This window comes from Amphibalanus amphitrite, unplaced genomic scaffold, assembly GCF_019059575.1.
Source record: "Amphibalanus amphitrite isolate SeventyFive unplaced genomic scaffold, NRLGWU_Aamphi_draft 000168F_arrow, whole genome shotgun sequence".
Classification (NCBI taxonomy): domain Eukaryota; kingdom Metazoa; phylum Arthropoda; class Thecostraca; order Balanomorpha; family Balanidae; genus Amphibalanus; species Amphibalanus amphitrite.
In genome coordinates this window covers 218,045-243,809 of record NW_024881663.1, presented here as the reverse complement: position 1 = coordinate 243,809, position 25,765 = coordinate 218,045, and the positions used below count along the sequence as shown (strand labels likewise).

Sequence of the window (25,765 nt, the reverse complement as noted above, 5' to 3'; positions counted from 1 at the left end):
CCTGACCTTAGGTCACCGATATCAAAATTCCGAGATATACAAATTGCACATACTGGTACCCTAACTAAAGCCTGAAGAGAAGAAATCGATCGGTCAAAAACTCTAGCTCTGGCGTGATTGCAAACTTTTCTGAGGTAGGGTCACCAAACCGCATCTGGTGACCTGACCTGAGGTCAGATCAACTCAAAATTTTCAGACATGTTGCGTAGAAGCCTTTTAGGAAAAGTCTGAAAATTTGAGCTTCCTAGCTCAACGCGTTTGGGAGAAATAACCAAAAAACCTCAGGGGGGGCTCCTGAGCCCCCCCCCCGCCAGGAATAGGGTTAAGGTCTTAGGCCAATCGGTAGCCCCTGAGGTCTTCTAGTGAATGCGCTATAACTTCGAGTAAAACACATTTTATCGAAAATCAGCGATAGGGCGTCAGTTGCCTACGCTACTATTAGAGGTCACTGATAATACCAGGTCAGGTCACAGCCCACAGGTGAGGTCACCAAGGGTCAGCATATTAACCCAATTTTACTAGGGCTGTGCGATGCATGTTTTATGACCAATTTTTTCATTTCGAACTCAATGTTGTTGGTTATATAGCCATCAGGAACGGTTTAGGTCACTTCCTGGCGGAGGTCAGGTCAAAGTCAGGCCCAAAAAGGTCAAAGTTCAAAGTTGATATCTTTGCATAAAATGGGTATTGGTTCGATGCAGCTCGTCACGGCAAGTCTAATGGTGGTCTTTTTTTGCGCTACGGGGTCTAGAATTGCCAAAAATTGAGTTTGAAAATTTGACGTCATCATTTTTTGAACAGTGTTTTTGCTATAACTTGCCCCAAAAAAGAGATACCGTTCTGAAATTTCAAATTTGGTGTGTAGATGTAGATTTTTTTCAAAAAATTAAGTTTGGTTTAATTTTGGTGTGTAGAAAACGTAGGTAGGGGAGAGTGGGGTAATTTGGCCGCTTTTTTTAGAAAACGATGTAACTAAAAATCGACAACACATTTCTGCATTTTCTCAACGCTGCCAGGTGTGGCATACATTTTACTTTCCTGGACAGTAAATTTAAAATGATAGAGTAACTACTTATATTGAAATTGTGACGTATTACAAAGGTCTGCAAAGCGGCCAAATTGCCCCACTAGCAGGGTTATTTGGCCGGGGGTGTGGGGCAATTTGGCCGGTGTTAGTTTCAGGCCATGATTTTTGTTATAGGCGAGTCAGCTTCACATTCAGCAATGACGCATGTCCTACGACGCATTTGAAGCATTTTGGAGGTTGACTCAGCCGTCACAGGGGTCGAAAATAGTAAAAAAAGCGGCTCTAGATGCGATGACAGTTTTTTACGAATAGTTTTTGAAGTAATCAAGCTAGGCCAAAACTAAAAGTACCATCGTAATTCTCTCGTCATTCCGCATCGAAACATGTATGTGTTGACCTCGAGAGGTCAAGGTCAAAGGTTGGCTTCAGGTCACGTTACCTCAGGTCGCTTGACCTCAAGGTTACGTGAGTTCAAGGTCATCATGCATATCATTCGATGCGCCTTGACGAGCTGAACACAATGAGACCATTTGCGCGGCTGTATCTTTTTTCTGTAAGTATTTATTAGCCAAAATGCGTTAGGTAACCTTTGATGACGTCACATGCCCAATAGGAATTGTCCAATAGGAAATATGGCATCAAGGTAGTCAAAGTTGGTCATGAATTATGTCCTTTATGGTATAATTGACCATGACAACTTGGCCGTCCCAGCATAGTGACTCTGAGCGCACCGGCCAAGTTGCCCCGCTAGTCCCGGCCAAATAACCCCACATTGCCATTCTGAAAATATATATTTCTTTTAATGTGATTTTGTTTTGCCTTTAATATTAAATGAAAGTCATGTATCGGGCCGTTCATGTTCGCAGTGGTTCATCTCCCCCAGCTGTCCCGGCCAGTGGGCCAGGCGGGCGGCTCGGCCCTCGCGGACCGCGGTCAGTCACCGCGGGGTGCTGCAGCGCCGGCTCGCGGCGGTCCCGCGGCAATTAGGCCCTGCCCTCCGCTCTGTCTGATTGGTGTAGGGACGGAGGATGGGCGTGGCCAAATTGAGTGTGGGGCTGAGGGGTGCCTCTGAGGACAGTGTATGTCCAGGTGCTCTTCCGCGTCGTCACTGAGGTTTCCCGGGTCCATTCGTGCGTTGTGCTGAAAGCAACGAGTTTTGAGGTGAGCGATGGAATTAGCACTTATCGAAGTCGCGATTGCCCTACCAGTGACCCGGGACGATTGTTTATGAGGGACCGGCTACCGTCTCATATTTCAAGTGTACACGACCCAAAAGCCCATCAACTGAGCGGTAGGCCAAGCGCGGCTTCGGGCCAAACGTTGTGTGGGGTGAAGCGCTGCTCCACGCCTGATTGGGACTGCAGCCCATCAGAGCAAAGTGGGCATAAACAATCGTCCTGTGTGAGTCGATACCCGACTAGAGATGGGTTGGTTCGGGGGTAGAGGCCCTGTGTCCATAACGCTACTCGTTTCTTATTTAGGGCTTTCAGCACAATGACCGAACCGGAAACCCGGAAACTGCGAACGGGGAACACTGACCATGGGAAATAATAGGATGACAGTTTCTTCCAGAGCATTACCGGACCACGCGTTGGTCAGGATGCGAGACCGCTGCTGGAGACGCCAGCAGCGGAATGAGAACGGGCTGGAGGCGGTGGAGGAGCCGCAGCTCCGGGAGGACTATTCGTCCTCCTCGGACGCAGAGCCACAGGTGGTAGTGACCGAGCTGACTCCACAGGTCCCCCAAGAGAGGAGGCGGCGGCACGGCCGACCCAGGACCCAGGAGGTCCCAGCGGGACAGGAGACCCTCAGACCGTTATAGTCCCTGAGGACCTATATGGCCTTGCCCTGAGGAAACTGAGTTGGGAGTAAAGTAAGGATAGTTTAGCAATCAGTTTGCGCCCCAGTATGATGGTATATGGCTTCAAGTGTATAAATGGGTTAATAAGGCGAACAGACATTCCAGTGGATATTAATTTCAGTGCCTTTAGCACGGCTATCGTTATCGAGAAACAATTACGCAGGTAGGTAACAGACTATAGTGCTCGCAATTCGCAAGTGTCTAAAACGTTCTTGATGGTTTAATATTGCTTACTGCCAAACATGCAAGTGTTGCAACATCGGCCAATCAAGTGGTCAGATGCAAGGGTTCAGTGCACTAGCTGCTTAAGTTACCGTAACAGAAATATGATTAAATGTGTTGAATCATTTTGCCATTAATGATGTTGCTAATGAATCTAAGGGAAGTGGTGGCCTACTTGCTCCTGACCTTGTCCAAGGTACAGCACATTTATTTTACCAAATACCGTCTGTATACCTATGCCTTCCGGCGAAGTCAATGTCTTTTTTTTAGTCAGTCTAAATGGAGTGCCATGAATAAGAGTGAGCGCTGCCAGAAGGCCAATAACTGCATCCGAACGCTGAGCTGCCGAGACTAACTAGAACGCCAGGTAACGGTCATGAAAGTACAGCTCTATCGAAACAAGCTAATTTGAAAAACTAGACCAATTCTGCGGCAATGTCCATCCCTGGCCGTTACAAATGACGAGAATTGGGCAACGATGTTCTGAGCGAACTCAGACTCCCGATATCATGACTCACAGCTGTCCGGTGTAGGGGAGAGCGGGGCCAGTTGAAACACGGGGTCAGATGAAACATGGCTTTATTTTCAACAGTATGCAGCATATGGCGTTGCCGACACTACTGCGCATCCGCGCTCGACCACTTCCTTTGTCAACGGCGTTTGGGCGGCAAACGGACGGTAATTTCGATTTGACACTTGTTTTTGTGTTTTTGAAGGGCGTTTGGGAGAAATCGTTCTTGTGAATATTTTGTGATATCTCATATGCCTTTGTTTGCTGAAATAAAAACTCCTGGCTCCGGAATAACAACTTATTTGGCCCTTCATTCAGCATGATGCCGTCCCTCCAGCTCGTTTGACATGTGCTTTACGGCGCGTGCGAGATGGCGGGAGTGGATGTGGTCAATTGAAACGCTTCTCTGAGGGTCAGTTAAAACAGGGCCACAGGCCGTTTCAATGGACCCCGGTGACCTTTGCAATGGTTATTGTTCAGGGGCTGTAAACATTAAAGGAAATCGTCCACCTTTGAAATGAGCTTTTTAACTGAAATAGTAGTTTAACTAGGGTTACCCGCGTGCTCCGCAACGCAAAGGGGGGATTTTTTGACCCGTGGGTATTGGGTTGGTCTGTGTCGATTTGGTTGGTAGATATCCATTTCGTTCGATTGCTTTTTTACGGCCAAGCATTTTGTAAGAAAACAAAAAGATACATCGCATCGACGTGCCCGTGTCGTATTATCATGCGTTCTACTTTAGAATGATTCGAAAACTGGCGTGAAGTCTTTTGAGGGCCAGCGATGAATTTCGCTAAAAATGACAATGTAATGGTTTGGAACATTTACATTTTTAAGGATACTGTTGCTAATCATGCAAAAATGAAGAGTGAATATTGGACAGAATTGAATGCTCTATCCAATGGTACCATATTCAATTGCCAAAGGTATCAGGTTATGCAGCAAACCCCGTGTGATTAATAAAGTGGCACAAAATTGAGAAACACCATTTTCTCCTGTGATTTGCACCACCTTGATTTGGATCAATCAGCTTTTCACAATTTTTATATGAGAGGCGGTACCTTTCTTTTGCAAATAGGCGTTGATTCAACTCGCTCCGTTTAACGGTCACCTAAAAATAAAATCAATTCCAAAATCCCTCAAAAACCGCAATTTTTCAAATGAAAGTGCCCTCTCCGGTGCACGTGGCGCGTGCTATCCTCTGCATTGCACACCATTCAATAGCCCGTTCAATTCTGTACACGATGCTGTTTTCCCCGTGCCGGTCGGACCCCTGGTCACCAAGATATTGCACGGGGACCGGACCCGTGTCGGCCAAAATTTGCCGTTTTCGCCCGATTTCGCACGCCGATTTATACATGTAAAGTCTATGACGCGAATTTGCACTTTTTGGGCACGCGCCACGCGCTCCCTATCAATCCGATCGAGCTGAGACCCCTCAAAGGCACGTCGCGCATCCTTGATCTATAAGTTGTGCAAATTTCACCGCGCTAGGTGCAACGGTCTGGCCTGTAGTCCACGCAAAGCAGCACCAAGTCGGGACCTCGGTAACGGACAGACGCACCCTCCTCAAATAGTAATATAGATAAAGCTCAATTTTGACCCCTTTTTCTCTAGCCTTTTGCTCTAAAGCACACTATAGCCTGAGATATTTCTCATTTTTCTCATCCGCCCATTTTACCATAGTCTATGTACTTTATGTCACCTATGATGAGGAACTTTGCACTTTTAGCTTTCCAACGACCTATTGAATGTAGCATTTGGAAAAGTAAACCGGGCAAAATATCTCCTTAAGAAAGTGGCCTTAAAGAGGAAAACATCCCATTGTTAAGGATAGGTGCAATTGACCCCATGGGCCCATGGGCTGGTTCAATTGACCCTCGCATCGGGGTCCGATTTGAAACGGGCGTAGAGCTGTTTTATAAGCATGCGTTTGGCAGCAAAATATGTTTGAAACATAATTTTACATATCTTAAAATAAAGCCAAAAGAGCATATTTTTTCATGGCATTGTGCATTTTTCGATATGATAACTAGATCTCGCTGTGCATGTCAATATATAAAAAGTGGTTCAACTGGCCCCGCTCTCCCCTATGGAGCGTCGGCTCAAGCTGCAGACTACTTGCAGTGGCAGATAGCCAAGCGCCAAATGGTTGCAAAGACAGCCCAGGTAGCACAAAGTGCACACCTGCTGCTCGCTTCTTGGGACCCTACAGCAGTGAAACCCATCGGCGTCCACAGCGGTGGTCTCCGTCTTCAACATGGGTCGACTCCATTGCAGATAGGAGGAGCTCACGTCAGAGTGAGCTATCACTGTCTAGAAGGTCACCATGAGCGGGCTAAAAGGGTCACAAAGTCATGGCAAACTGTCCAAGCACATGGTACTGGCACCTGCACACCGGCAGTCTTGTGTAGTCCAACAAATGGGACGGTCAATTACGCTCGGGACAGAGATGCTCGGCTGTCACTAAAATGGCATCAGTGATGGGACGTCACGGAGTCACCCAAAAATTACATTAATATATAAGTTGTACAATGCTTAAGGACTAGAATCCAGTGAAACGTTGTTAACGTGACAAGGCAAGAATCCGATACTTTGTGTTCAGTTCCGAGTTTAACCCGCGCCCGGCTGGGGGTCCTGGATTTCCACGCCCTGCTGGGGGGGGGGGGGTGTTTGAACACCCCCCCTTCTAACTCGGCTCCTGGGCCACGTAGCGATACGCGGAAGGCGGCGTTCGAAAGAGCGTCAAAAATAATGACGAAATCACTTCTGTCAATTTTTTGGTCAGGTCAAAGGTCAGGTCACCAGAGGTCATTGAAGGCAAAATTTCGCCGATTTCCAGGTCGAATGTCGACAATTTCCAAGAAGCCAACGCATAACTCGGGAACCAATAGAGCTACGGCGCCGCGGAAAAGCGCATTCGATAGCCCTATTAACGCCCTTTCTGAGTAATTTTCTCAGATTTGACCTAACGTCAACGGTTTTGCCTGCAGGGGGCAAAAACTGCAAAAATAGCCGATTTTTTCGGAAACAGTTTTTCGGCAATAACTTTTGACCCAAGCATGGTACGAGCTTACTTTTACCGGCATCGTGTTCCTCTCGTCAAGACGCATCGAATGAACTATAACTTGACCTTGAAAGGTCAACTTGAAAATTTGACCTTAGGTCAAGGTCATGACCTGACCGGAAAGGGTCATGTTGCATATCAGTCGATCCGTATCGTCGAGCTGAACACATCTAAGGCGTTTTCATCGCTCTAGCATGCCTCTATCAAAAGTTATTTGCGAAAAACTGTTAGATACCATTCGTGACCTAAGATGACCTCAGGGCATAAACAGGGGTCACGGACACCATTTTCATGTTCAGTGTGTCTAAACCACTTGTAATTCAGTGTTTGGGAGTGTTTATAATGTCTTTCGTCCAAAAGAGGCGCATTTCAATTTTCTCCCATTGACTTATAATGGGGAGGTCGCAAAATTGACCTGACCTTAGGTCATCGATATCAAAATTCTGAGATATACATTTTGTACATGCTATTGCTCTTAGCAATCGCTGAAAGTTTCAAAGCGATCGGTCACTCGGTGTAGCTATGAGAGACATTGAAACTTTTTATGAGGTGAGGTCACTTCAAGTGACCTGGTGACCTGACCTTGAATGACCTTGGTCTGAAATTTTAACAACATGTGTGGAATTGATGTGTGATAAGGTGTACCAAAAACGGCGGCGCTCCGCGCCGCCGTTTTTGAGATATTCGCGAAAAACCACAAGGGCGCATTTCATGGTGATCTGGTGTTCAAACACCCCCCCCCCCCCCAGCAGGGCGCGGGTTAAGATAAGGATGCGAATATACGGCAGAGCTGAGAGCGCTACTCTCACATTCAAAGGAACAAGAAAAGAATAAATTTAAGCAAAGTCATAACCAGTTATTTCTGAGGCACGACTGTTTGACGCCATTCCGCTCCTCTCACGACCAAGTTTAAATCCTAGTCCACATTGGTTCCAAATGGCCATTTATTCTGTAAATGACGAGGACGTAACGCATGTCATGCAGTACCAAGGCGACGGCAACGCAGTAACGCAGTAAAATATTAAACCATAGTTAAGGATCTAGTGGAAGCAGTACCCGGGGCAGAGCTATACTGAGTCTTGGATCTCCCAATTCAGTTGAAATATCCACATGTTCAGGACTTGACCTGTGTTTTATGACCCACAGATGTCTACCCGGAGTTCGGAATCATTCTCTCATCTATAATCATCGGAGGGATGTGAGAAACTTTGTTCCTCCGACACGGCCAGACCGTGGCTGCACCGCCGGACCCGGCGGACCGCGCGGCGACCGCACCGCACCCCACCGGCTGATGGGCCCGGCGCGCCCTCTAATCTGCCGACGGCCGGGGGCGGAATGCGGCGGCGGCCGCGCACAAACAACCGCGGGGGAGGATGCGGCGTGGTGGGAACCGAGAGCCGGCGCAGGAGCGTGACCAGCAGCAGATCGACAGACCCGAGCTCCTCCGACGGCGCAGCGGACCACACCGGACCTCCTGACGCCGCCCCTGCGACATCCATCTCCGCCATCTACCTGGCCGACCGACTCTCACTGTTCGGTGCCGCCTGCCGCCGGAGGGCAACAAACAACCCCACCACGATAGGGGCAGGCCGGCGGCCGGCGAGGTCATTGCCACGGCGAGTCGGTGACCTCTTCTACTACGGTGTCCTGAGTTCTGTGGCTGTTCTGTTCTGCACGGGTGGAGAATTGTGCTGGACTGGGGGTGCTCGAGCTCTCCCAATTCCACGCCGGCCACGCCGGCTTGGCTTTGGAGCCGCGGCCGGGCGGCGCGGGTCAAGGTCACCGCTAGGCGGCGGCGGATTTGCTCCGCCCGAGCACCCCCAGCTGGTCACAATTCTCCACCTATGCTGTTCTGCTCTGTTCTGTTCTGCTCTGTTCTGTTCTGCTCTGTCCTGTTCTGCCCTGCCATGTTCTGTGCGCTCTGTCCTGCGGGACTAGCCTTGCGTGCCGCGCCCGAGGCAAATGCCAACCGCCGGAGGCGCGGTATATAAGCTGTGTCCCGCAGTGATCCTCTCTCTTCGCTCTCCACTCGGGAGCTACGTTGGACTGCCCAGTGCGCGACGTGTGCGTCCATACCTCCTACCCAATATCATGTAAGTAAAAGGGTGCGGCCCTTGTTTGGGGCAGTGTATATAGCCATGATCAATGTAATAATAATGTGTGCTTATGTAAATAATTACTTTGAAAACTTACACAGTCTGTTGTGGGACAGATGGTGGGGGAGAGAATGAACGGCGAACTGAACTGAACGGCACCGAACTCGGCAAACGTAACATAGAGCGGCTCGGAAGCTCAAACAAACGCTACCATTTAAACGTCACAGTTAACTTCGGCACGCCACGCTACCAACAGTAATCCCAACCGTAGCAATGATAGAAATAAGGAACGTAACAACCTATAGAGAGAAAAAAATAGTTTCACAGTTGGATGCCTCCGTGATCCGAGGTAACCTCCCTGATCCCTCAGGGGCATAAAGGGCAGTCACGACGAATGCAATCATTTGATATTGTGTTTTATACTTACCTACCTGTAACCAGATGTTTGAGAGTGTTAAGGGTGGCGTGGAGGCCCAGTGGCAGCCGGGTTAAGTTTGACATAGCATAACCTTTACGTTACGCCTTTACGGCCATATTCACTAACCCATACCGACATCCCGCCGTTTTAGCAGCGCCGTCTAATGCCGGAAGGCGGAAAACCTACCTTTTATGCCTCGTAGCTGAGAAAACTGACAAATTTAGTACAACTGAGGTCTCTGGGTAACAACAGATGACCTGCATAATTCGTCTAAAACAATATGTTACTACGAGACTTGCGTACCTACTTATGTGTTATCACTGACTTTTTGCATCTTTTTAGGGTCATATAGAGATGGAAATGAAAGTACTGACATGGAGGAGAGAGTACTGATGTACTGACTGAGCCGTAAAATTTCCCAAGAGCATACTTGTTCTTTGGTGCCTATTTCTCTGAATGTTCCCGTTCATTTCACTTTTCATTTGTGATCTTTATGTTTTATCTAATTTTCTTTTCAAATAATATCGAACAATAGCCGAAATGTTTCCATGAAAATATCTGGAATATTGAAGTACCTGACGCGTGAAATCCCATCACTTTTTCCTCACATCTCATTTCCGCCATCTGCTGACTAGGTGGTGGGTGCATTTTCGTCTTTTCGTTTTGTTTTCCAAATGTTTTTCTTTTTTTCTAGTTTCGAAAAGATCACGTATTTTAGGCTCTGTGATAACGCTTTGGGCCAATGTTTTTTAACCAAAGTTGACCTATATCTGTCTAACCGTTCCAGCTGCCGGTGCGCGGCACCATCTGGATCTTCGAGTCCTCCCGCGAAAGAATTTTATCCACCATTGAGGCCTCAAGCGACATCTTGCCGCAAACCTGCGGATATTCACCTCCTTATATGACCGTATGCAACTATACAGGTGAGTTCTCTTCAAGAAGGGAGGCTAGCAATGTGTGAATGATCTCTGGAGTTGCTGGTGAATCCAGAGGCCACATTTTGCCCGATTGTGTGGAGCCTGAAATAAATATCTATTTTTTCTTGAATTGAAAGAAGAAAAATCAATAATTTTAATTACAGAAAGTTTGTGTTAAGCTGCTCAGCACTCAGCAGTGCATTGGGATTATAAATTGGGAGCTTTTGACCTCGGATAAAGTTTGGGAGCACATGTGCCCTCTGCAGTCTGCAGGCCTGCACAGCATCAATGAGTCCTGTTCTGGTTGCATGCCTAAGTGCTTCTGAATTAAGATTGTGGTATGTTTTTGTTTAATTCACCTGGTTAACTCGCCTTGAGAGTTATACAGAAATGGCCACAATCTAAATCCAGAGGCACTTTTTGTGAATTAAAGCAATTATAATTAATAAATTCCAAGCCAGCCGCAAATTTAATTTCAGATGCTGAGCTGATTCACAGCTAATTGGACCAGGAGAGAACTGGAGAAGCATCTCAATTGGCATGTGTAGTTTATATCAAGAAGCTGTTTTACTTGGCTTGTTTTATGTGCAGCTGATAGTTTGACTTTATTTGATAATAATGGCCTCTTGTCCCATTCTTTTGAATTGTCATGCTGCTTTTTATGCGAGCTTTCTTAAGTATTCTTGGCAGAATCAGACAGTGTCCCAAAATTGAGTTTTGTCTTGGGTGTCAGAGGGGAAAATTACAGTCGGGCACACTGTGGTATTTCCGATCCATTTATGGAAACGTTTCCATTTTTGGAACAATGTTCCAAAAATGGATACGCCGTTTCCAAAAATAGAAACGATTTGTTCCATAAATGGAGACGCTGTGTGCATCGCTACCTTTAAAGCAAACTGGGCATTGATTGGTGCAATTTGGCATGCGCAGGATGCCACCAATCGACAGCCAGCATTCTAGTTTATGTTCCTGTTCTCCGACTTTCCGATCAGAAAACCGAAAGTTGACGAACGAGGCGATGCTTATAACATGTTGACGTGATAAAAAATTCACACGTTTTTCTAATCGAAAATAATAACATTTATGAATGTTTTGAACAAAAAATAACGTTTTTAACAGACTACTGAAAGACTGACCCATTGATTGGAACAACCAGATCACCGGGAACTTCATTTTTTCATTCATTTTCACGCTGCGTTTTCCGGTGTACCTACCAGCGGCCTGGTGGTCGTCAATCTTTGATTAAATCGCATGAAAGTTGTTGCAAAGCCCTATTTGGAGACTTAAGTGGGCATTTTATGATATTTCAAATGTGCTGAGTATGATCGTAGGCTTGGATCAACGTAAATCTCCGTGCAAATACGTAAAAAGCAGGATGGAAATAAGGTCTGCACCGTCGTCACACCAAATACCGTTGTATTCTGACGATGAATTTTTTCATTCTAGCTCATGTGTAACATTGATATTAATTTTATATATTGAAATGATATCTACGCTTTATGTATTGCCCACTTTGGACCACATCTGTCCAGTAGTTTGTGGGAAATCTTAGTTTTAGTTGACTTTTGAATGTGCTCAAGTTGCGGCGCGTAAGGTATTATTATCGATCCCGACGTCCAAGGTAACTGCCGAGAGCCGAGATGCTAAACCAGTCCCAAAACATCAAATTTTTAGTTGCATGTGAATTTTAAAAACACATTTAACCCTCGCCCGTAAACGGCGATCTGCCACCTTCGCCCATGCAGGGGGGGGGGGGGGTTGGTGCGACCCCCCCCTTGGCGTTTGAAAACGGAGCGTCGTAGAGCTTAGCGGAAAAGACCAACGGATTGCTCTCGCCGAGATCTCGCGATTGGTGGTATATTTTTTGGTCCTAGGTCAACATTTGACCTACTTTTGACCGGTCAAAGGTCAAATTTTCGGAAAAATAGACTTTTTCAAATTTTCCGCGGCGATTGCGGCAAAACGGTGGGAGATATCGACTTGAAACCTTAACTATCGTGTTCCTTGATCAATTCTCTATCGTTTGGTATGTATTTCGTTTCCCTAGCTCTAAAAATGGCGCATTGGGAGCGCCGGAAGTCGGCAAGGTCACAGTCGGCGGCAGAAATTCGAAAAATCAAAATTTAAATTTTTGAAATCTGATAGTATTTTTGGATTTGGGATGTCCATTTGCTCCCTATAGAAGCTAATATTGCTGCATATTCCCATTGAGGTGACAAGAATTAGCAAAATAGTGGTTCGGGCGCTTTTCAAAAATAGTACCGGACGCTGTTCCTCTTGTGACGTCATAGCTCCGTGACCTGACCTGACCCGGTCAAGTTTCTTATACCATATGATAGCCAATACTTGCCCCAACATGCATGGGAAGTTTCATCACGATCCATCAACCGATGTCCGTACCACCGGCAGGAAACCTCGGGCGTTGGCACTCAGTTTGTGAAAATCCGGCCGGAGGCTGTTCCCTTTGTGACGTCATAACTCCGTGACCTGACATGACCCGGTCAAATTCTTTTTATCAAAAGATGCGCAAGGTTTGCCCCATAAGGTATCCAAAATTTGGCGGCGCTGCGCGCCGCCGTTTTTGCACTATTTCCGAAAAACCTCAGGGGGGGGGTTGCACCAACCCCCCCCTACATGGGCGAGGGTTAAGCTAAGTTTGCACACATTTGAACTTCAGCGTTTCTATTTTTGGAACATCGGCGTTTCCATTTTTGGAAACTAAGTCTCCATAAATGGATACGATTCAGGAGCATTTTAAAGACGTGAATTTAAATGCATACGACAGCTTTCCATGCAAGAAGACAAGTGCTTTTGGTGTATCTGAGCTTGTTTTACGCGAAACAGTTGTTATACATCGAATCCAGCCACCCTTGGCAAGAAAATATGTGCGGAGATGTTAGCGTTTCTATTTAGGGAACGAGCGTTTCCATTTTTGGAACAGAAGAGTAGTCAAAATTGGAAACGTTTCCAATAATAGAAACGTCTCCATAAATGAATCGGAGATACCACAGTGCGCCCGACTGATTACCCACCAAAAAGAGGGGAGAGAGTGGAAAACTGCTGATTCGATTAGATCAAAAAGGAGTGAGAAATGACAAAAAGCATGCATTTTATTCTAGGGTGTAGAATGTTTGATGCTAACTGGGCATCCACACAACTGTCTTTCTATAGGTAAAAAATCTATGTTTTCTTGGTTGGGACTTGGGAGTGGAAAATTGTTCTTAAAAATGGTGGTGAGAGTGGAAAATGAATTTCATTTGGATGTCGTTCCCCACCCAAATAGACAAATTTTGGGACATTGGAATCAGATAGACTGAACTGATGGCAAATCATTCACCATTTAGCAGCAACTTCATTTTGATGTAGCTGATCTTAACCAGTGCTGCCAGATCAAATCCCATTTATGACATAGGATAGGGCCTGAAGTGTTGTTTGGTGTCAGCTTTTCAACATGTTGCTAGTAGCTGGTGCTTGTCCACATCTTGATGACCTCAATAAATAGGAGAAATTGCTGATTTCTGGTAGAAAATCTATGTGAACAGCCCACTGATATGCCCTCTCAATTACTACATACCAGCATTAGTCACATTTATATCAAACTAGACATTCAATTTAGTTTAGTTTTTCTCTATACCATTTAGCTTAGATAAGTTATTATGGCCCACTCCTACAGGTAATAGGCTTGTTACCTGTGAAATATCATAGATAAGTGGCCATTGCCTAATCATGGATACATGAGAGAGGGATATAGATTTATTCTGAAGCCATATTGATATGTGGATGAAAATATTGAATGTTTCCTATATGTGGATGAAAATATTGAATGTTTCCAATCCAAAGTTGTAAATGTAAATAAATGAGTAATAGAATAGAGATGTTTACTTTTGCTAAATTGACTTTTTACTTTTCCTAAATGGACATGAAGGCCTGGTGTATGTATACATTTCTGGCTAGGGGGAGGAATTTCATCTAATGGCTGGAATTTACTCTGATGCACTACACTAAATGTATGTTTGACATTCTTGGATGAGAAAAATGTCATTACATGGTTGGAATTTCTTCAGCTGTATATTCTTGGGCTGCTGGATAAGAGACAGTTGCATCTGGTCAAAATTTGCTGCACACATTCCCAATTAAGGGAAGATAATACCATCATTTGGTTGGTATTTCACTGTTAGGAGCTCGCTATATCCCTCAAATTGGTTTTATTTTCAATAAAAGATACTAAACTGGCGCTGCAATTCCAACTCAACCCTCAGGTGATTCGAACAAACCCCCACCTCGGTATTTCGCAAATAACTCGCGCTACGTGACGAAACTCTCAGTACCCTCGAGCTGTTAGATCTTACGCCTGCCCTGAAAATTTCATGACACCGACCCGAATGACCTTTGACCTGTGACCTGTTTCTCGAAACCATGTCATATCGGAATCGCGATTCGGCGTAGGGGTAGGTTAGTGCGCATTATACACGCATTGTACATGCGTTTCCAATATTTTTGTGGTTTTAAACGTTTCAACATGTGAAATGATTTTGTTCTATACATGATGGTGGGCGTCAAGTGAAGGTTAGGTCAAGGTCATTGGCCTTGGCTCACTTTTTCGAGTTGAACGTGTGTAAGGGTAGTTTTTGGAGCTTTTAGGGGCCGAACGGCGGGGGGGGCTTACGGAACTTCCTCCCTATATGTTAGATGCTGTAAAAATCCAGTTGTGATCGGGATTTGGTACGGTTGACGGGTGATAATTTTATCTCTGAATGAGCCAGCTTCTTAGCACTCAGTCAACGGGATTCGTTTCGTGTGACATAGTATGTATTTGTTTTCCGTTGTATCGGAACCGCGGCATCTGATGCATACTCTCGGCTCCTATGAGCATGCCTGACGCCACCCCATCTCACCCGGCCTGATCCGCTCCCCTCGCGCTGTCGCTCGCGGGGCGGGGCTGGTCCGACAGGGCTTCCCTTCAGGTGACGGCCTGGCAGTCGGCGGGTGTCGCCGCCGCCGGCGGCAGTGACTGCCGGCTGTCCCGCTCCTGGTGCTCCGAGCTGTGCTCCTGGTGCTCCGAGCTGTGCTCCTGGTGCTCCGAGCCGTGCTCCTGTGGCTCAGAACTGTGATACTGCTGTGTTCTTATTGTGCTTCTGTATGCAGTCATCTTCAGGGTAAGGTCGAGGTTGAGTATGACCAGTCTGGTTCCCTGTTCCTTTGTTTCTGAGCTCAGACAGATCTTTTGAGGGAAGGTCACTGGCTAGGTTCCAGGACTGCGATGGGGACGCCTCGTTACGAAAGTGGATATCCTGACTGTTTCATATTGAGGATCTTCTCATTTATTGGTCCTGCCTTCATATGCAGTGATTGATTTTATCTAGAATATGTCGCGAGATTTGGAGCTGGAAGGCGTTCAACATTTTGCCAGTCTCCTGAGGTCATTGTTCTTATCATTTCGGGATCTCAGTTGATAGATAGGTGAGTAATCTGCCAGCCTGAGAAAGGTTATCCAGGTGTTTATTTTCGAAGCCTGTGCATTGTGGAGCTTTGAGCTGGTCCTCTAAATCTCTGTAGTCCAGCACCAAGGAGCTCTGTAGTCCAGTAGTCCAAGGAGCTCGGTAGTCCAGTACCAAGGAGTGCCCACTGTCCGGCTTTCCGAACTCCTCTGTGGCAGTGTTCACTGCTCACCGTCGTAGGGTTTCCTGTGTCGGGAGTCTGAGGGTGTCAGAAGGGCAGCGGTGCATCTCCTGGACGGGACGCCTCCTGAAGGGAAGCCGCTTTACCGAAGTGCTCTAAGTGCACCCGACTCCAGACTTCCGTCGGCGTTCTGTGGGCGGGCGTGGGGTGCACGGGCCCGGCGCCTCCCGCCCGCCTCGGCTCCGGCTCCGACGCCGGTCTCCAGTTCCGGTCGCCGGCTATTCTCGACGGCCCGTAGGCGGTGTCGGCGCGCGCGCGCGCGGCGCGGCGCCCCTGTATCGAGCGGCGGCGTGCCGTCGCTGCCGGCGGACTCAGTAGCGGAGCGCCGGGCGTCGTCTGAGGCGCGGCTGGAGGGACGACGGCGGCGGCCTGCCCAGTGCCGAGACACGAGCCGAGCGAGGCCGCTGGCCACGCTGGCGTTCATGGTGGCAGCCGAGCGCGGTGAGTGCGGCGCGCCTATCTCCTCTCTCTCACTCGCTCTCCATCTCGCTCTCCCCCCCCCCCCCTGTGTACCGTTCGGTCGGCTGTTTGCATGCATGCAACGGAGCACCTCGTCCCGCTTTCGACCAGCCTCGGCGGCTGTTCTGTCTCAGCTCTGTTCTGCCTCCGGTGCGGTGAGATTACTGGATCCTCACGGCCGGCCGGCGCTGGCGTCGCGTGGCGCTCGCCCTGCCGCTCACGTGATAGCGCTGAACGCTCTCGTTCAGCGGCTCCTGCTGACGTTCGACCTGCCATATGGCCTCCCGGTGGCGACCGATCAATACGGGCTCAGGCCGCCGCCGACGGCCTGCCGCGCAACAGGTTTCAAGCCGCTTCACGGACAAGGTCATCCATTTGTCTAGACGGCACAATGTTATCTGGGGCGGTCCGGCGGAGATGACAGGCTTGATTGCGATAGGGGAGTGCGGTGACCATACGCCGTATGATGCCGGGCCAGCCTATCAAGAGCACGGGCTGCACTGTAAGCTGCGCATTTCCTGTTGTGACTGGTTATACGTCTGGCGGGCTGCGCCTGCTGGGTGACGTGTCATGAGCGGGCTCGGCCCACGTGGCGGTCGGTTCATGTGGCCGACCTCCGGTAATGACACCGTTTATCGCCGCACACAGCCCGCTGGTATCGACTGATGGACCGAATGAATGGTGGTGTTACGTTTCCTGTTCCGGCCTGACACTGACGGCTCCAGAGGTTTTTTCATCCCTAGACACTCCGAAACATGTTGGGTATGGTGTTATCGCTGTGATCCCTTTTTATTTATCTTTTTATAGTGCAGATCCATTACGGGGTCCTCACACGGTTGTCTTTGGGTTACGGCAAATAGCTGATCTGATCCTAGTCTGGAAAGTCATATTATCAGAGTCTGCGTCGTCATCGTTCGGGATTGTCAGAGGCCTGTTTGGGTGGCCCGGTGGTCTGGCCGCTGTCTCGGGAGGCGCCGATGGGTGGTCTCTGGTCGTCCATTCTCGGAGATCGGCCTGCCTGCCCAGCCGTTGCGCCGTTCGATTCCGAGGAGACATTGCGAAACAGCCGGCAAACCGCCGCGTCATGAGAGGCGGCCCCGGCCCGTGGCACCGCATGGGAGCCGCCGGACTGTGGACAGCTGCCGGCCTGCCGTGGCGCCGTGGAGACTCCAGACAGACTGGACGGCTACCGGCCCGTGGTGCTGTGTGTTAGCCCCGGCCTATGGACGCCTGCCGGCCCGTGGCGCCGTATGGTAGCCCCCGGCCAAATGGGCGGCCCGTGGTGCTATGTGGGCCTCCCGTTCTGTGGACGGCTGCGGGTGCCTAGAGACGGACCGGTACTGCGCCACCGCTACCACCGCTGCCGCGCCCCGACCGGCCGTCATCGATCGAGCAGCTGACCGGCCGACTGACTGACTGGCCGGCCGGCGGGCCTCCAGACGGTACCGTGACCGAGTGATGGAGCGCCGGCCGGCGGACAGATGACGCGGAGAGGGGTGGGGCGACACGCTACCCATGAGAGGACCGCCGGGCTAGTCATGAGCGGGAAAACGGAGATGGTCGTCATTGGTGGGTGCCGAATGCGTAGCTGTGCTTCTTATTTATGCAATGTAACTGAGTGTTTTTTTTTTTTTGCATGGGATGTTTCGTAAATCGGTGGTGAAAGTGAAAGACCCAGGCTTCAGTGGCGTGATCTCGCATCTGAACTAGGCCTCTGCGACTCCGGGTTTAGAGCCTGCGCTGTAATTCTAATTCCCACCCTCTGGCCGTGAGTCGCAGTCATCCACATCCGCAATTTTCTGTGGTTCAGCCCTGCCGCCGCCCCGGCCGTCCGCCACGCTCCCGTCACGTGGTCTGTGGCGGCCCGTCACCCCCGGCTCGGCTGGGACCGGTTTGGCCGCGCCCGCCGGTGACAGACAGGCGCTGTCGCATTGACCGGGCGAGAGTGGTAGAACTGGCCCGACCACCGCTGCATACTCGATGTCTCCTAAAGGAATGACAGATATTTGGGGGCTTGGCTGTTTTGATATGAGTAATGAGCGTGCAAAGTTTGCGCATGAAGACAGTTTCTTACAAGAGGGTAACCTTTGCTAGGCTCGAATGAAATATTTTCCATCAAATAGTGGAATTTTATCGTTGTTTACCCATTCTTGCTGCGCAACCCCTCAGCTTCAAATCATCACCGTGTTTCATTGGGTGTCCTTGACCGTTTGCCTGCTGGCAATATCTCTAAATGCTCGTCGGTGGTGTACACGGAGCACACAAATTACTGTCAACTCCACTTGCCGGCCGTAAACACGGACCTGCACCTCATGTCGGTCTCCGCATCGACCTGTTTGACGGCAGCCGTCGTGTCTGTTCGTGCCAGCGCCGGGCTTTTTACACCAGTGAGTCATTGTCGCGCTCGACGCCGTCCGCGGCACGTATTGGCACGCGTGCGCCGACTGTCGAGTCCGGGTAGATGTGAAGAGGCGTGTATTGCTCTCTGAGCGGCGTCGGCTCCGGCGCAGTGCGCCCCCCGCCCGGGACCATTGCCTAACTAGATTGTCTGGGTGCTACCGTGTCCGCCGGCATCCAATAATGGACGGAGAGCGGGCGGTCGATCTGCTGGGCGGGACGGCCGGCCCCAGGTACCGGCGCGGCTGTATGGCACAGGCCGCGGCCGAGCTAATGGTAAATAGAGGTCGGCGTAGCGGTCAGGTGCGGCTCCATCCGAGTGGTCTTTTGGGTCATGCACTTTGCCTTTTGGTACATGGTGGAGCCATCGATATATCTAGTCGAGCTAGCGGTTTATCTACATAGTTATGTTGATATATTCATATTGTAAGTCAGTTCTATGGACAAAATTTGTTAGATAGCCCTAAAAGAACATGGATGTTTCCCTGTCGCTGTTACACTGCATCATCGAAATATATGTATGCATGATGCTCGTAATGTTGAAATACGGTGCAACTGTTTCTACACTGCTATCAGTGGTTCAATCTAAACCAAACCTCACGATACGCTCATTGTATTAGCCATGGCGCTGGTCCCGTTAACCTCAGTCCCCCGTTCCTTTTTGCGCAGCTGTGGTAGTGCAGCTGTCCGCACACTATCGCATATGTAAGCTCTGCCCACCGGTTCGACAAACACTGTCATGGCGCGGGGTGGATCCCACCGCTCATGTCAGGCGTCCACGAGCCGGTGTCCCTGACCTTTGGACGAGCAGTCGCCGCACCCACGTGGGTCGCCGCTCGGGCCGATATGTGACTGTCCCCGGCCGGCCGGATACCGGCGGCTCCGCTGCCGTAGCCGCGGGCAGCGCTGACGGCGGCAGAATTCCAGGCGCTCAGTCTGAATTGCTCTCCTCCCCTCGCCCTTCCCCTCTTCACTAAACCTGCCTTCCTCCAGGCAGGCTGTCCCTGTTCACTTCCCCCGTACGAATATGGCTGCTTCGTCCTCTTCCCTTGTCCCGAGTGACCTGCTGAAGCTAACCAGCCGCCCCATTGTCCTTGTGTCCGCAGGTCGAAGGCAGTTGCAGGGCCATGAGTTATCGGTTGTGAGTTGTGACTGACTGCTGAAACTAACCAGCCACCGCTTTGTTAGCGTGTCGGCAGGTCGAAGGCAGTTGCAGGGCCAGTTATCGGTTGCGGCTGACAATATTCTGCAAGCTAACCCGTCGCCCCTTTGTTTGTATGTCCCCAGGTCGAAGGCAGTTGCAGGGTCAGTTATCGGTTTTGACTGACACTGCTGAAACTGACCCGCCGTGTGTTTGTATGTCCACAGGTCGAAGGCAGTTGCAGGGCCAGTTATCGGTTGTGACTGACAATATTCTATTAGCTAACCCGTCGCCCCTTTGTCTGTGTGTCGGCAGGTCGAAGGCAGTTGCAGGGCCAGTTATCGGTTGACACTGCCGACCCAGTCGGGCGCGCTCCAGTCGGGTGTATGTCACCGGCCTCCCGTCTTCGTGACCGACCCAGCCAACGGTGAGTCCATCCCTCTCCGTCCCGTCCGTATGCATCTGTTCAAGGCGGTCCGGTCGCGCCGTGCGCCGGATCGACGCAAAATGATGCGACAGCAGCTGTACGGCAGAGGGTGGTGTTTCTGGGCGTCGGATTGACTATCGTCCTCGTCGCAGCACCACATTCTGACATAGCCGTTAACGATAGTGCCAGAGATGGATCTACAGTGTAGATGTAGACGATGTAGATGGATCTACGATGATCTACGGATCTCGTATGTAGGTAGAAAACAGCATCGATGAGCCAGTGATAAATGATGCTGCCTTGATATTGGTTTTTAATGTTTCTATTGCTATGAGCGCGAAACGGCCTCTGTTCTGCAGTCGACGTGCACTAAGGCATCAATTGGCAGGAAAACTGATGTTCCAGCTGAATGAATGCTAACGTATTCGAATACCACTGCATTTTTAGTGATTGCTGAGGAACTGATTTGCTACGGTCGGTATGTCGGATATGGGTAGGCCTGAAACTGATGAATGGAGCGCCAGAAACTTATTAGACTGTGCTGGACCCGCTCTCTCCCACTCTGATCCGACTAGGCCCTGCCCTCCCCAGACCCGTCTGACCCGATCCGTGCGCGGTATTCCAGCAGGAGCAGTCTGAACATCTCTGAGCAGATAGCTCGACTCGGCCACTGGCCATCTTTGACCGTCTCGTGACTCGCCGCCGGAGCCGACTCAGTCCTGAACACCAGCCGCCTACCGACGCCGCCGCCACGCCGCCCAAACCATGGCGCTCAACGTCAACACCAGCGTCACCGATGTCTTCTACCGCTACAAGATGCCGCGCCTCTTGGCCAAGGTCGAGGGCAAGGGAAACGGCATCAAGACGGTGGTGGTGAACATGAGTGAGGTGGCCAAGGCACTCTGTCGCCCGCCCTCCTGTAAGTACCTCGGGTGGCGCGCTAGAGGACGGAGGGGTTTGCTGGGAGGAGGGGGCTGACGAGAGAGCGGCGGCGTAGAGAGCCGGTAGGTAGTTGGCTGAGGGAGGGGATTATAGAGAGGGAGGAGTGTATATGTAAAGCTCCCAGTGGATAATGTCGCCCAGACGGGCGTTCTGAGAAGCAGCGATTAGTTATGACATGCCCTTGTATCTAGGAGGTAGGCAGCCAATTACATACCTGTGGACGATTGGATGAACAGTATTCAGATACCAGTCACGCACACCATTTGGCGTGCCACTCACTGTAGATACTCCCATTCGGACGATTTGATAATGGATATCGATCATGCACGGAGGATATACGCTGGTGCGTTGGCGGTCGATTGGGCCGCTCGCGTATGCTCTCCCTTCATTCCTGACCCTCATGTGTCCACGCTGCTTACCTTACACCTGTGACCCCCGTTGGCAGACCCGTGCAAGTACTTTGGCTGTGAGCTGGGAGCCCAGACGCTGATGGACGCCAAGAACGACCGCTACATCGTGAACGGCGCGCACGACGCGTCCAAGCTGCAGGAGATGTTGGACGGCTTCATCCGCAAGTTTGTGCTGTGTCCGAGCTGCGACAACCCGGAGACGGTGCTGCAGGTTTGTGCGGGGCAGCCAGTCGTCGCCCGGGGAGGAGGGAGAGCAGGGTGGTGGAGGGAGGCATCGGGAACAGATGGGGCTTGGGCGGCGAGTCAAGATTTGATTGTGATTTTGTCTCTTTCTAAGAGAGCCACCCAAATGATGGATTGGCTTTAGAAGTACGCTAGAAAGTCCAGCTGTATCACTCATCACCCCACTGCAGCTCAGGTGCCAGTGCGCGGAGGACCCCGTGTCTAACTTCTCCTTTCCCTCTACATTCGTTCAGGTTCGCGAGAAGAAGGGTGTGATCGGCCAGTCGTGCAAGGCGTGCGGCTACCAGGGTATGCTGGACATGCGCCACAAGCTGACCACGTTCATCCTGAAGAACCCGCCCGACGCTGACCCCAACGCTGCCGGGAAGTCGCTCACCAAAAAGGCGGTAGGTGCTGGCGGCCAAGGGGCTGTGTTGTGACCTGATGGGGGTAGGTTGGGTGGGGTGGAGTGGCAGCTATCTTTGTTTTATCGTAAGTTGGCTTGTACTTGATGTCAGTGAAGCTGAAGGGAAATTATCTGTTTCGAGACTGACCGTGCTGTTTGTCGATTGCCTGTTGTTCGTCATCTCAATCATTTGCTGAATCGACGACGCTCTGTCATAAAAGTATGATTGTTTAGCCATTATTTTCTATCAGTAGTTGACCTTCAAGAACTGCAGCGACCCTAGTGGCAACCACTAGCGACCGACTCGCCCGGCTGTCCTGTATCCACCTGTCCCGGTCTGCGCACCTCTAACTCTCCCCGGCTGCCGCCCTGTTCCCACGTCCTGGTCCGATCGGCCCATCGCTGACTCTCCCCTTGTGACACCGTTCTCAGGCCAAGAAGGGTAAGAAGGGCAAGTCGAACGGCGAGGACAAGGGCAGCGACCACTCGGAGGACGGCGACGATCAGCTGGAGGGATGGTCCACGGACGCGCCCGCCAAGGTCGGTGACACGTAGCTCCATTCCTTCACCCTCCGCCACTCCAGCTGTCCTCACGGTCACTGCTGTTACAAGTGACACACCACCATTGCCGCCGCCGTACCCCTGTCCCCTCTTGATGACGGATTTGTGAACAAAAGATTAGGGGTTTTCAGTCATGATACTTTTTTGGGTTCCAGTATGTTTTCATCACCATTTATAATTTAGCACCTTCTTTATGAGGTCGTGTTTTGGAGGCAGTCACAGTGTTGTTTGCTCTCTACTGGGCCTACACCCACATGTGTGTTTAGCCATATGGTGGCCCTATGCTTGCGTTAATCTGTGTAGACTGACTGTGACTGATGTGTTTCAGCCGGAGCTGGACGACGACTGGTCGGTGGACGTGTCGGAGGAGGCCGTTCAGCGGCGACAAGCAGAGCTCACAGACGGCGTCAAGGGGCTCACCATCAACGACGACCTCGAGAAGGCGGAAAAGGTGCGCTCCCACCCCGCCCCACCCCGGCCGGCCGCGAGCACCGCTCTGCCGGCGCGGGCTGGCGGCCACTCCGCTGGGATCGTGTGCTAGGACCACCATCACAGTGGAACGGCTGCCCGCCCGCGCCGGACCCGCGACGCGCACTGTGGCCTTCCGTTCGTGCCGGCCCGATCCCCGTTCACCCTGCCTTTGTGACACAGCGGTGTCAATGCCCGGTCGGCCCTGGCTCATCAACCACCCTCACTCTGAAAATCTGCCAGTCAGATTGGCTCGAATTCGAATAGGAGCGCCCATTTGAAATAGGTTGGTTTTGATGAGACGTTTCGCGGGCTACATAGGCTATAATTTTGTAACGGCCTGTTTGAGGCACTGTTTGTTAGCTTGAAAGTTGCGGTGCTTTATCATTGAACCTTTTCTAGATTGCAGAGCTTATTGCCCTCTGTTCACATTAAAGCCGTTCTGATACCGTTGAGTTACGCATGATGTGCCGATTCTTCCGGTCTTTGGCGGTCGACTGAGGGTGATCTGCGTTTCCAGGACCGACTGGAGATCTTCTACAAGTACGTGCTACAGCGGCGCGACGCCGGCCAGCTCACCGGCCACGAGAAGAGCGTCCTGGCCGAGGCCGAGCGGCTGGACGTCAAGGACAAGGCGCCGCTGGTGCTGTCCGAGCTGCTGTTCAACGACGCCATCATCAGCCAGATCACCCAGTACCGCGTCCTGCTCCTCAGGTGAGGCCCTGAGTCAGCTCGTGCTTCTCAGACCCTGAGCCCAGTGCGGCGTCCTGCTCCTCATACGAGACCCTCATAGCTGCAGCAGGACAGAGGCGGACATGCTAGCTTTCTGAGTGGCATGACTTTGGGTATGACGAAGTGGTGTTGCGGATAATATTGCTATGTTTCGAGCCGAGCGGGGCGCTGAACTGTCAAAGCAGTGAGTTGGTGCGCCCTTTGAGCACTTACGGTGCGACGTCTCGAGTACGAAAATGCGGCATTATATCCCGTCACTTGGTCGATCTCGCCGCCTCGCGTCTTATTTATCCAATGGCTGTTGCATTTTGCTGGTATATTATCATTACATGTGCAGCAAGATGAAGACGACTTGTGATACTGACTGGTCCACTCCCTCCGCCAGATTCACGCACGAGAACAAGAAGGCACAGAAGTACCTGGTGGGCGGCATGGAGCAGGTCATCAACCTGTACAAGGACCAGCTGCTCCCCAAGGTGCCGCACATCCTTAAGGTGCGTAACGTAACCGACCTACCGACCGGCGCGGGGGGGGGGGGCGCTGGCGGGAGAAAGGTGGGGCCATATTGGGTTGTGGAAGAGTATGTGCTGTCAAAAGGCAGATGATTGGCATGGTGGCTGTCAATAGTATTTTTTTTTTTTTTTTGCTGAATAGTGAGACTTTCAAGCCTGAGGTGAGACTGGGTCGTTTTTCGTTGATTGTTCTGTCCGTTTGCTCTCCCCGGTGGAGTAGATTGTAAAACTGTACAGTTTGATGTGGCGTTAAATCTGTCAGGCGTGGTCGCTGGATTCCATACGAAACAGTAAACACGATTTGTTCTCATTGAAATCACTAGTGGAGCTGCTGGTGACGCTAATGGTGACGCTGTTGACGCTGACGTTGGCGCTGTTCCCGCAGAGGCTGTACGACTTGGACGTGCTGGATGAGGAGGTGCTGCTCGAGTGGGCCAAGAAGCCCAGCAAGAAGTACGTGAGCCGCGAGCTCAGTGAGGAGATGCACACGCGCGCGGCGCCGTTCATCACGTGGCTGCGCGAGGCCGAGGAGGAGTCCGACTCGGAGTCCGAGGAGGACGACGTCGAGATCACCTACGACGACCGCGCGCGCGAGATCAAGGTGGAGAAGGCGGCGCCGGCGCCGGCCACCAAAACGGCCGCCGAGCCGGCAGAGGAGGAAGGCCACGAGGACATCGACATCGACGACATCTAGAGTCGGTGTCCCGAGCGGCGGCGGCCGTCTGCCGGGCGCCGGCGGCCGCAGCAGAGCTGTTTTATTTTTAATATGCTGGAAATATTTATCCCATTTGTCTCCAAACTATGTCTGAAATCGCTGTCAGGGGTTCGGCTGGAGAGGCGGCACTAATTTGACGCCGTCGCTGTTGTGGTCTCACACCTGTCTTGTGGTATTCTTCTTTTCCTCAGAAAGCTTATAATCGGATTCTGGTGTTGCAGTGAATCAATACACTTGTTGAAGATAGTGGTTGGTTTTACTCTGGAAAGGGCAGTAGGAAATAGGAATGGACGATGGTACTTAATTATTTTCGAGAAATAGACTGCATCGCGCCCGGACCAGTGCTGAGTGCTCATCAAATCAAATTGATTTGCGAGAAAACGGGCGGACCCTGCTAAGACTTCAGATGCACAGCCGTCTACAGTTAAACGTGGGACCCAGCATCCAGCAACACCTGCAATGTCAATGTCTTAGGCTAGTTGACTACAATTTTTCGGTCGCGAGGTTTACCCCGCGTTCGACGTCTCTCGGACGATGAAGATTCTACGCCGTCCGGCCAATCACGTTCTATAACC

The 25,765-nt window shown here is 50.7% G+C and overlaps 1 protein-coding gene across 7 annotated transcripts; it reads left to right on the top strand.

Annotated features, from left to right (window-relative positions):
• Positions 1-8,731: 8,731 nt before the first annotated feature.
• On the top strand, positions 8,732-25,436 carry LOC122383589 (eukaryotic translation initiation factor 5-like). Of its 7 annotated transcripts, none has more exons than XM_043370171.1 (11): positions 8,732-8,781; positions 9,990-10,125; positions 20,111-20,222; positions 20,848-21,141; positions 21,610-21,785; positions 22,051-22,203; positions 22,635-22,742; positions 23,092-23,214; positions 23,752-23,945; positions 24,349-24,457; positions 24,861-25,436. In XM_043370171.1, the coding sequence occupies exons 4-11, from the start codon at positions 20,988-20,990 to the stop codon at positions 25,167-25,169; spliced, it is 1,326 nt and encodes a 441-aa protein (XP_043226106.1). In that variant the 5' UTR covers positions 8,732-8,781; positions 9,990-10,125; positions 20,111-20,222; positions 20,848-20,987; the 3' UTR covers positions 25,170-25,436. The 7 variants fall into 7 exon arrangements, with proteins under 7 accessions (XP_043226106.1, XP_043226111.1, XP_043226112.1 ...); XM_043370176.1 differs by lacking the exon at positions 8,732-8,781 and adding an exon at positions 9,592-9,840; XM_043370177.1 differs by lacking the exon at positions 8,732-8,781 and adding an exon at positions 9,597-9,840 and having other exon boundaries at positions 20,851-21,141.
• Positions 25,437-25,765: the final 329 nt, after the last annotated feature.

What these genes read in the sequence shown, in the direction of transcription:
- LOC122383589 (XM_043370171.1), top strand. Translation starts at nt 20,988, where the DNA reads ATGGCGCTCAACGTCAACACCAGCGTCACCGATGTCTTCTACCGCTAC. An exon ending in TACCGCGTCCTGCTCCTCAG is followed by an intron (nt 23,946 to 24,348) that starts GTGAGGCCCTGA and finishes TCCCTCCGCCAG; the next exon opens with ATTCACGCACGAGAACAAGA. An exon ending in AGGTGCCGCACATCCTTAAG is followed by an intron (nt 24,458 to 24,860) that starts GTGCGTAACGTA and finishes CTGTTCCCGCAG; the next exon opens with AGGCTGTACGACTTGGACGT.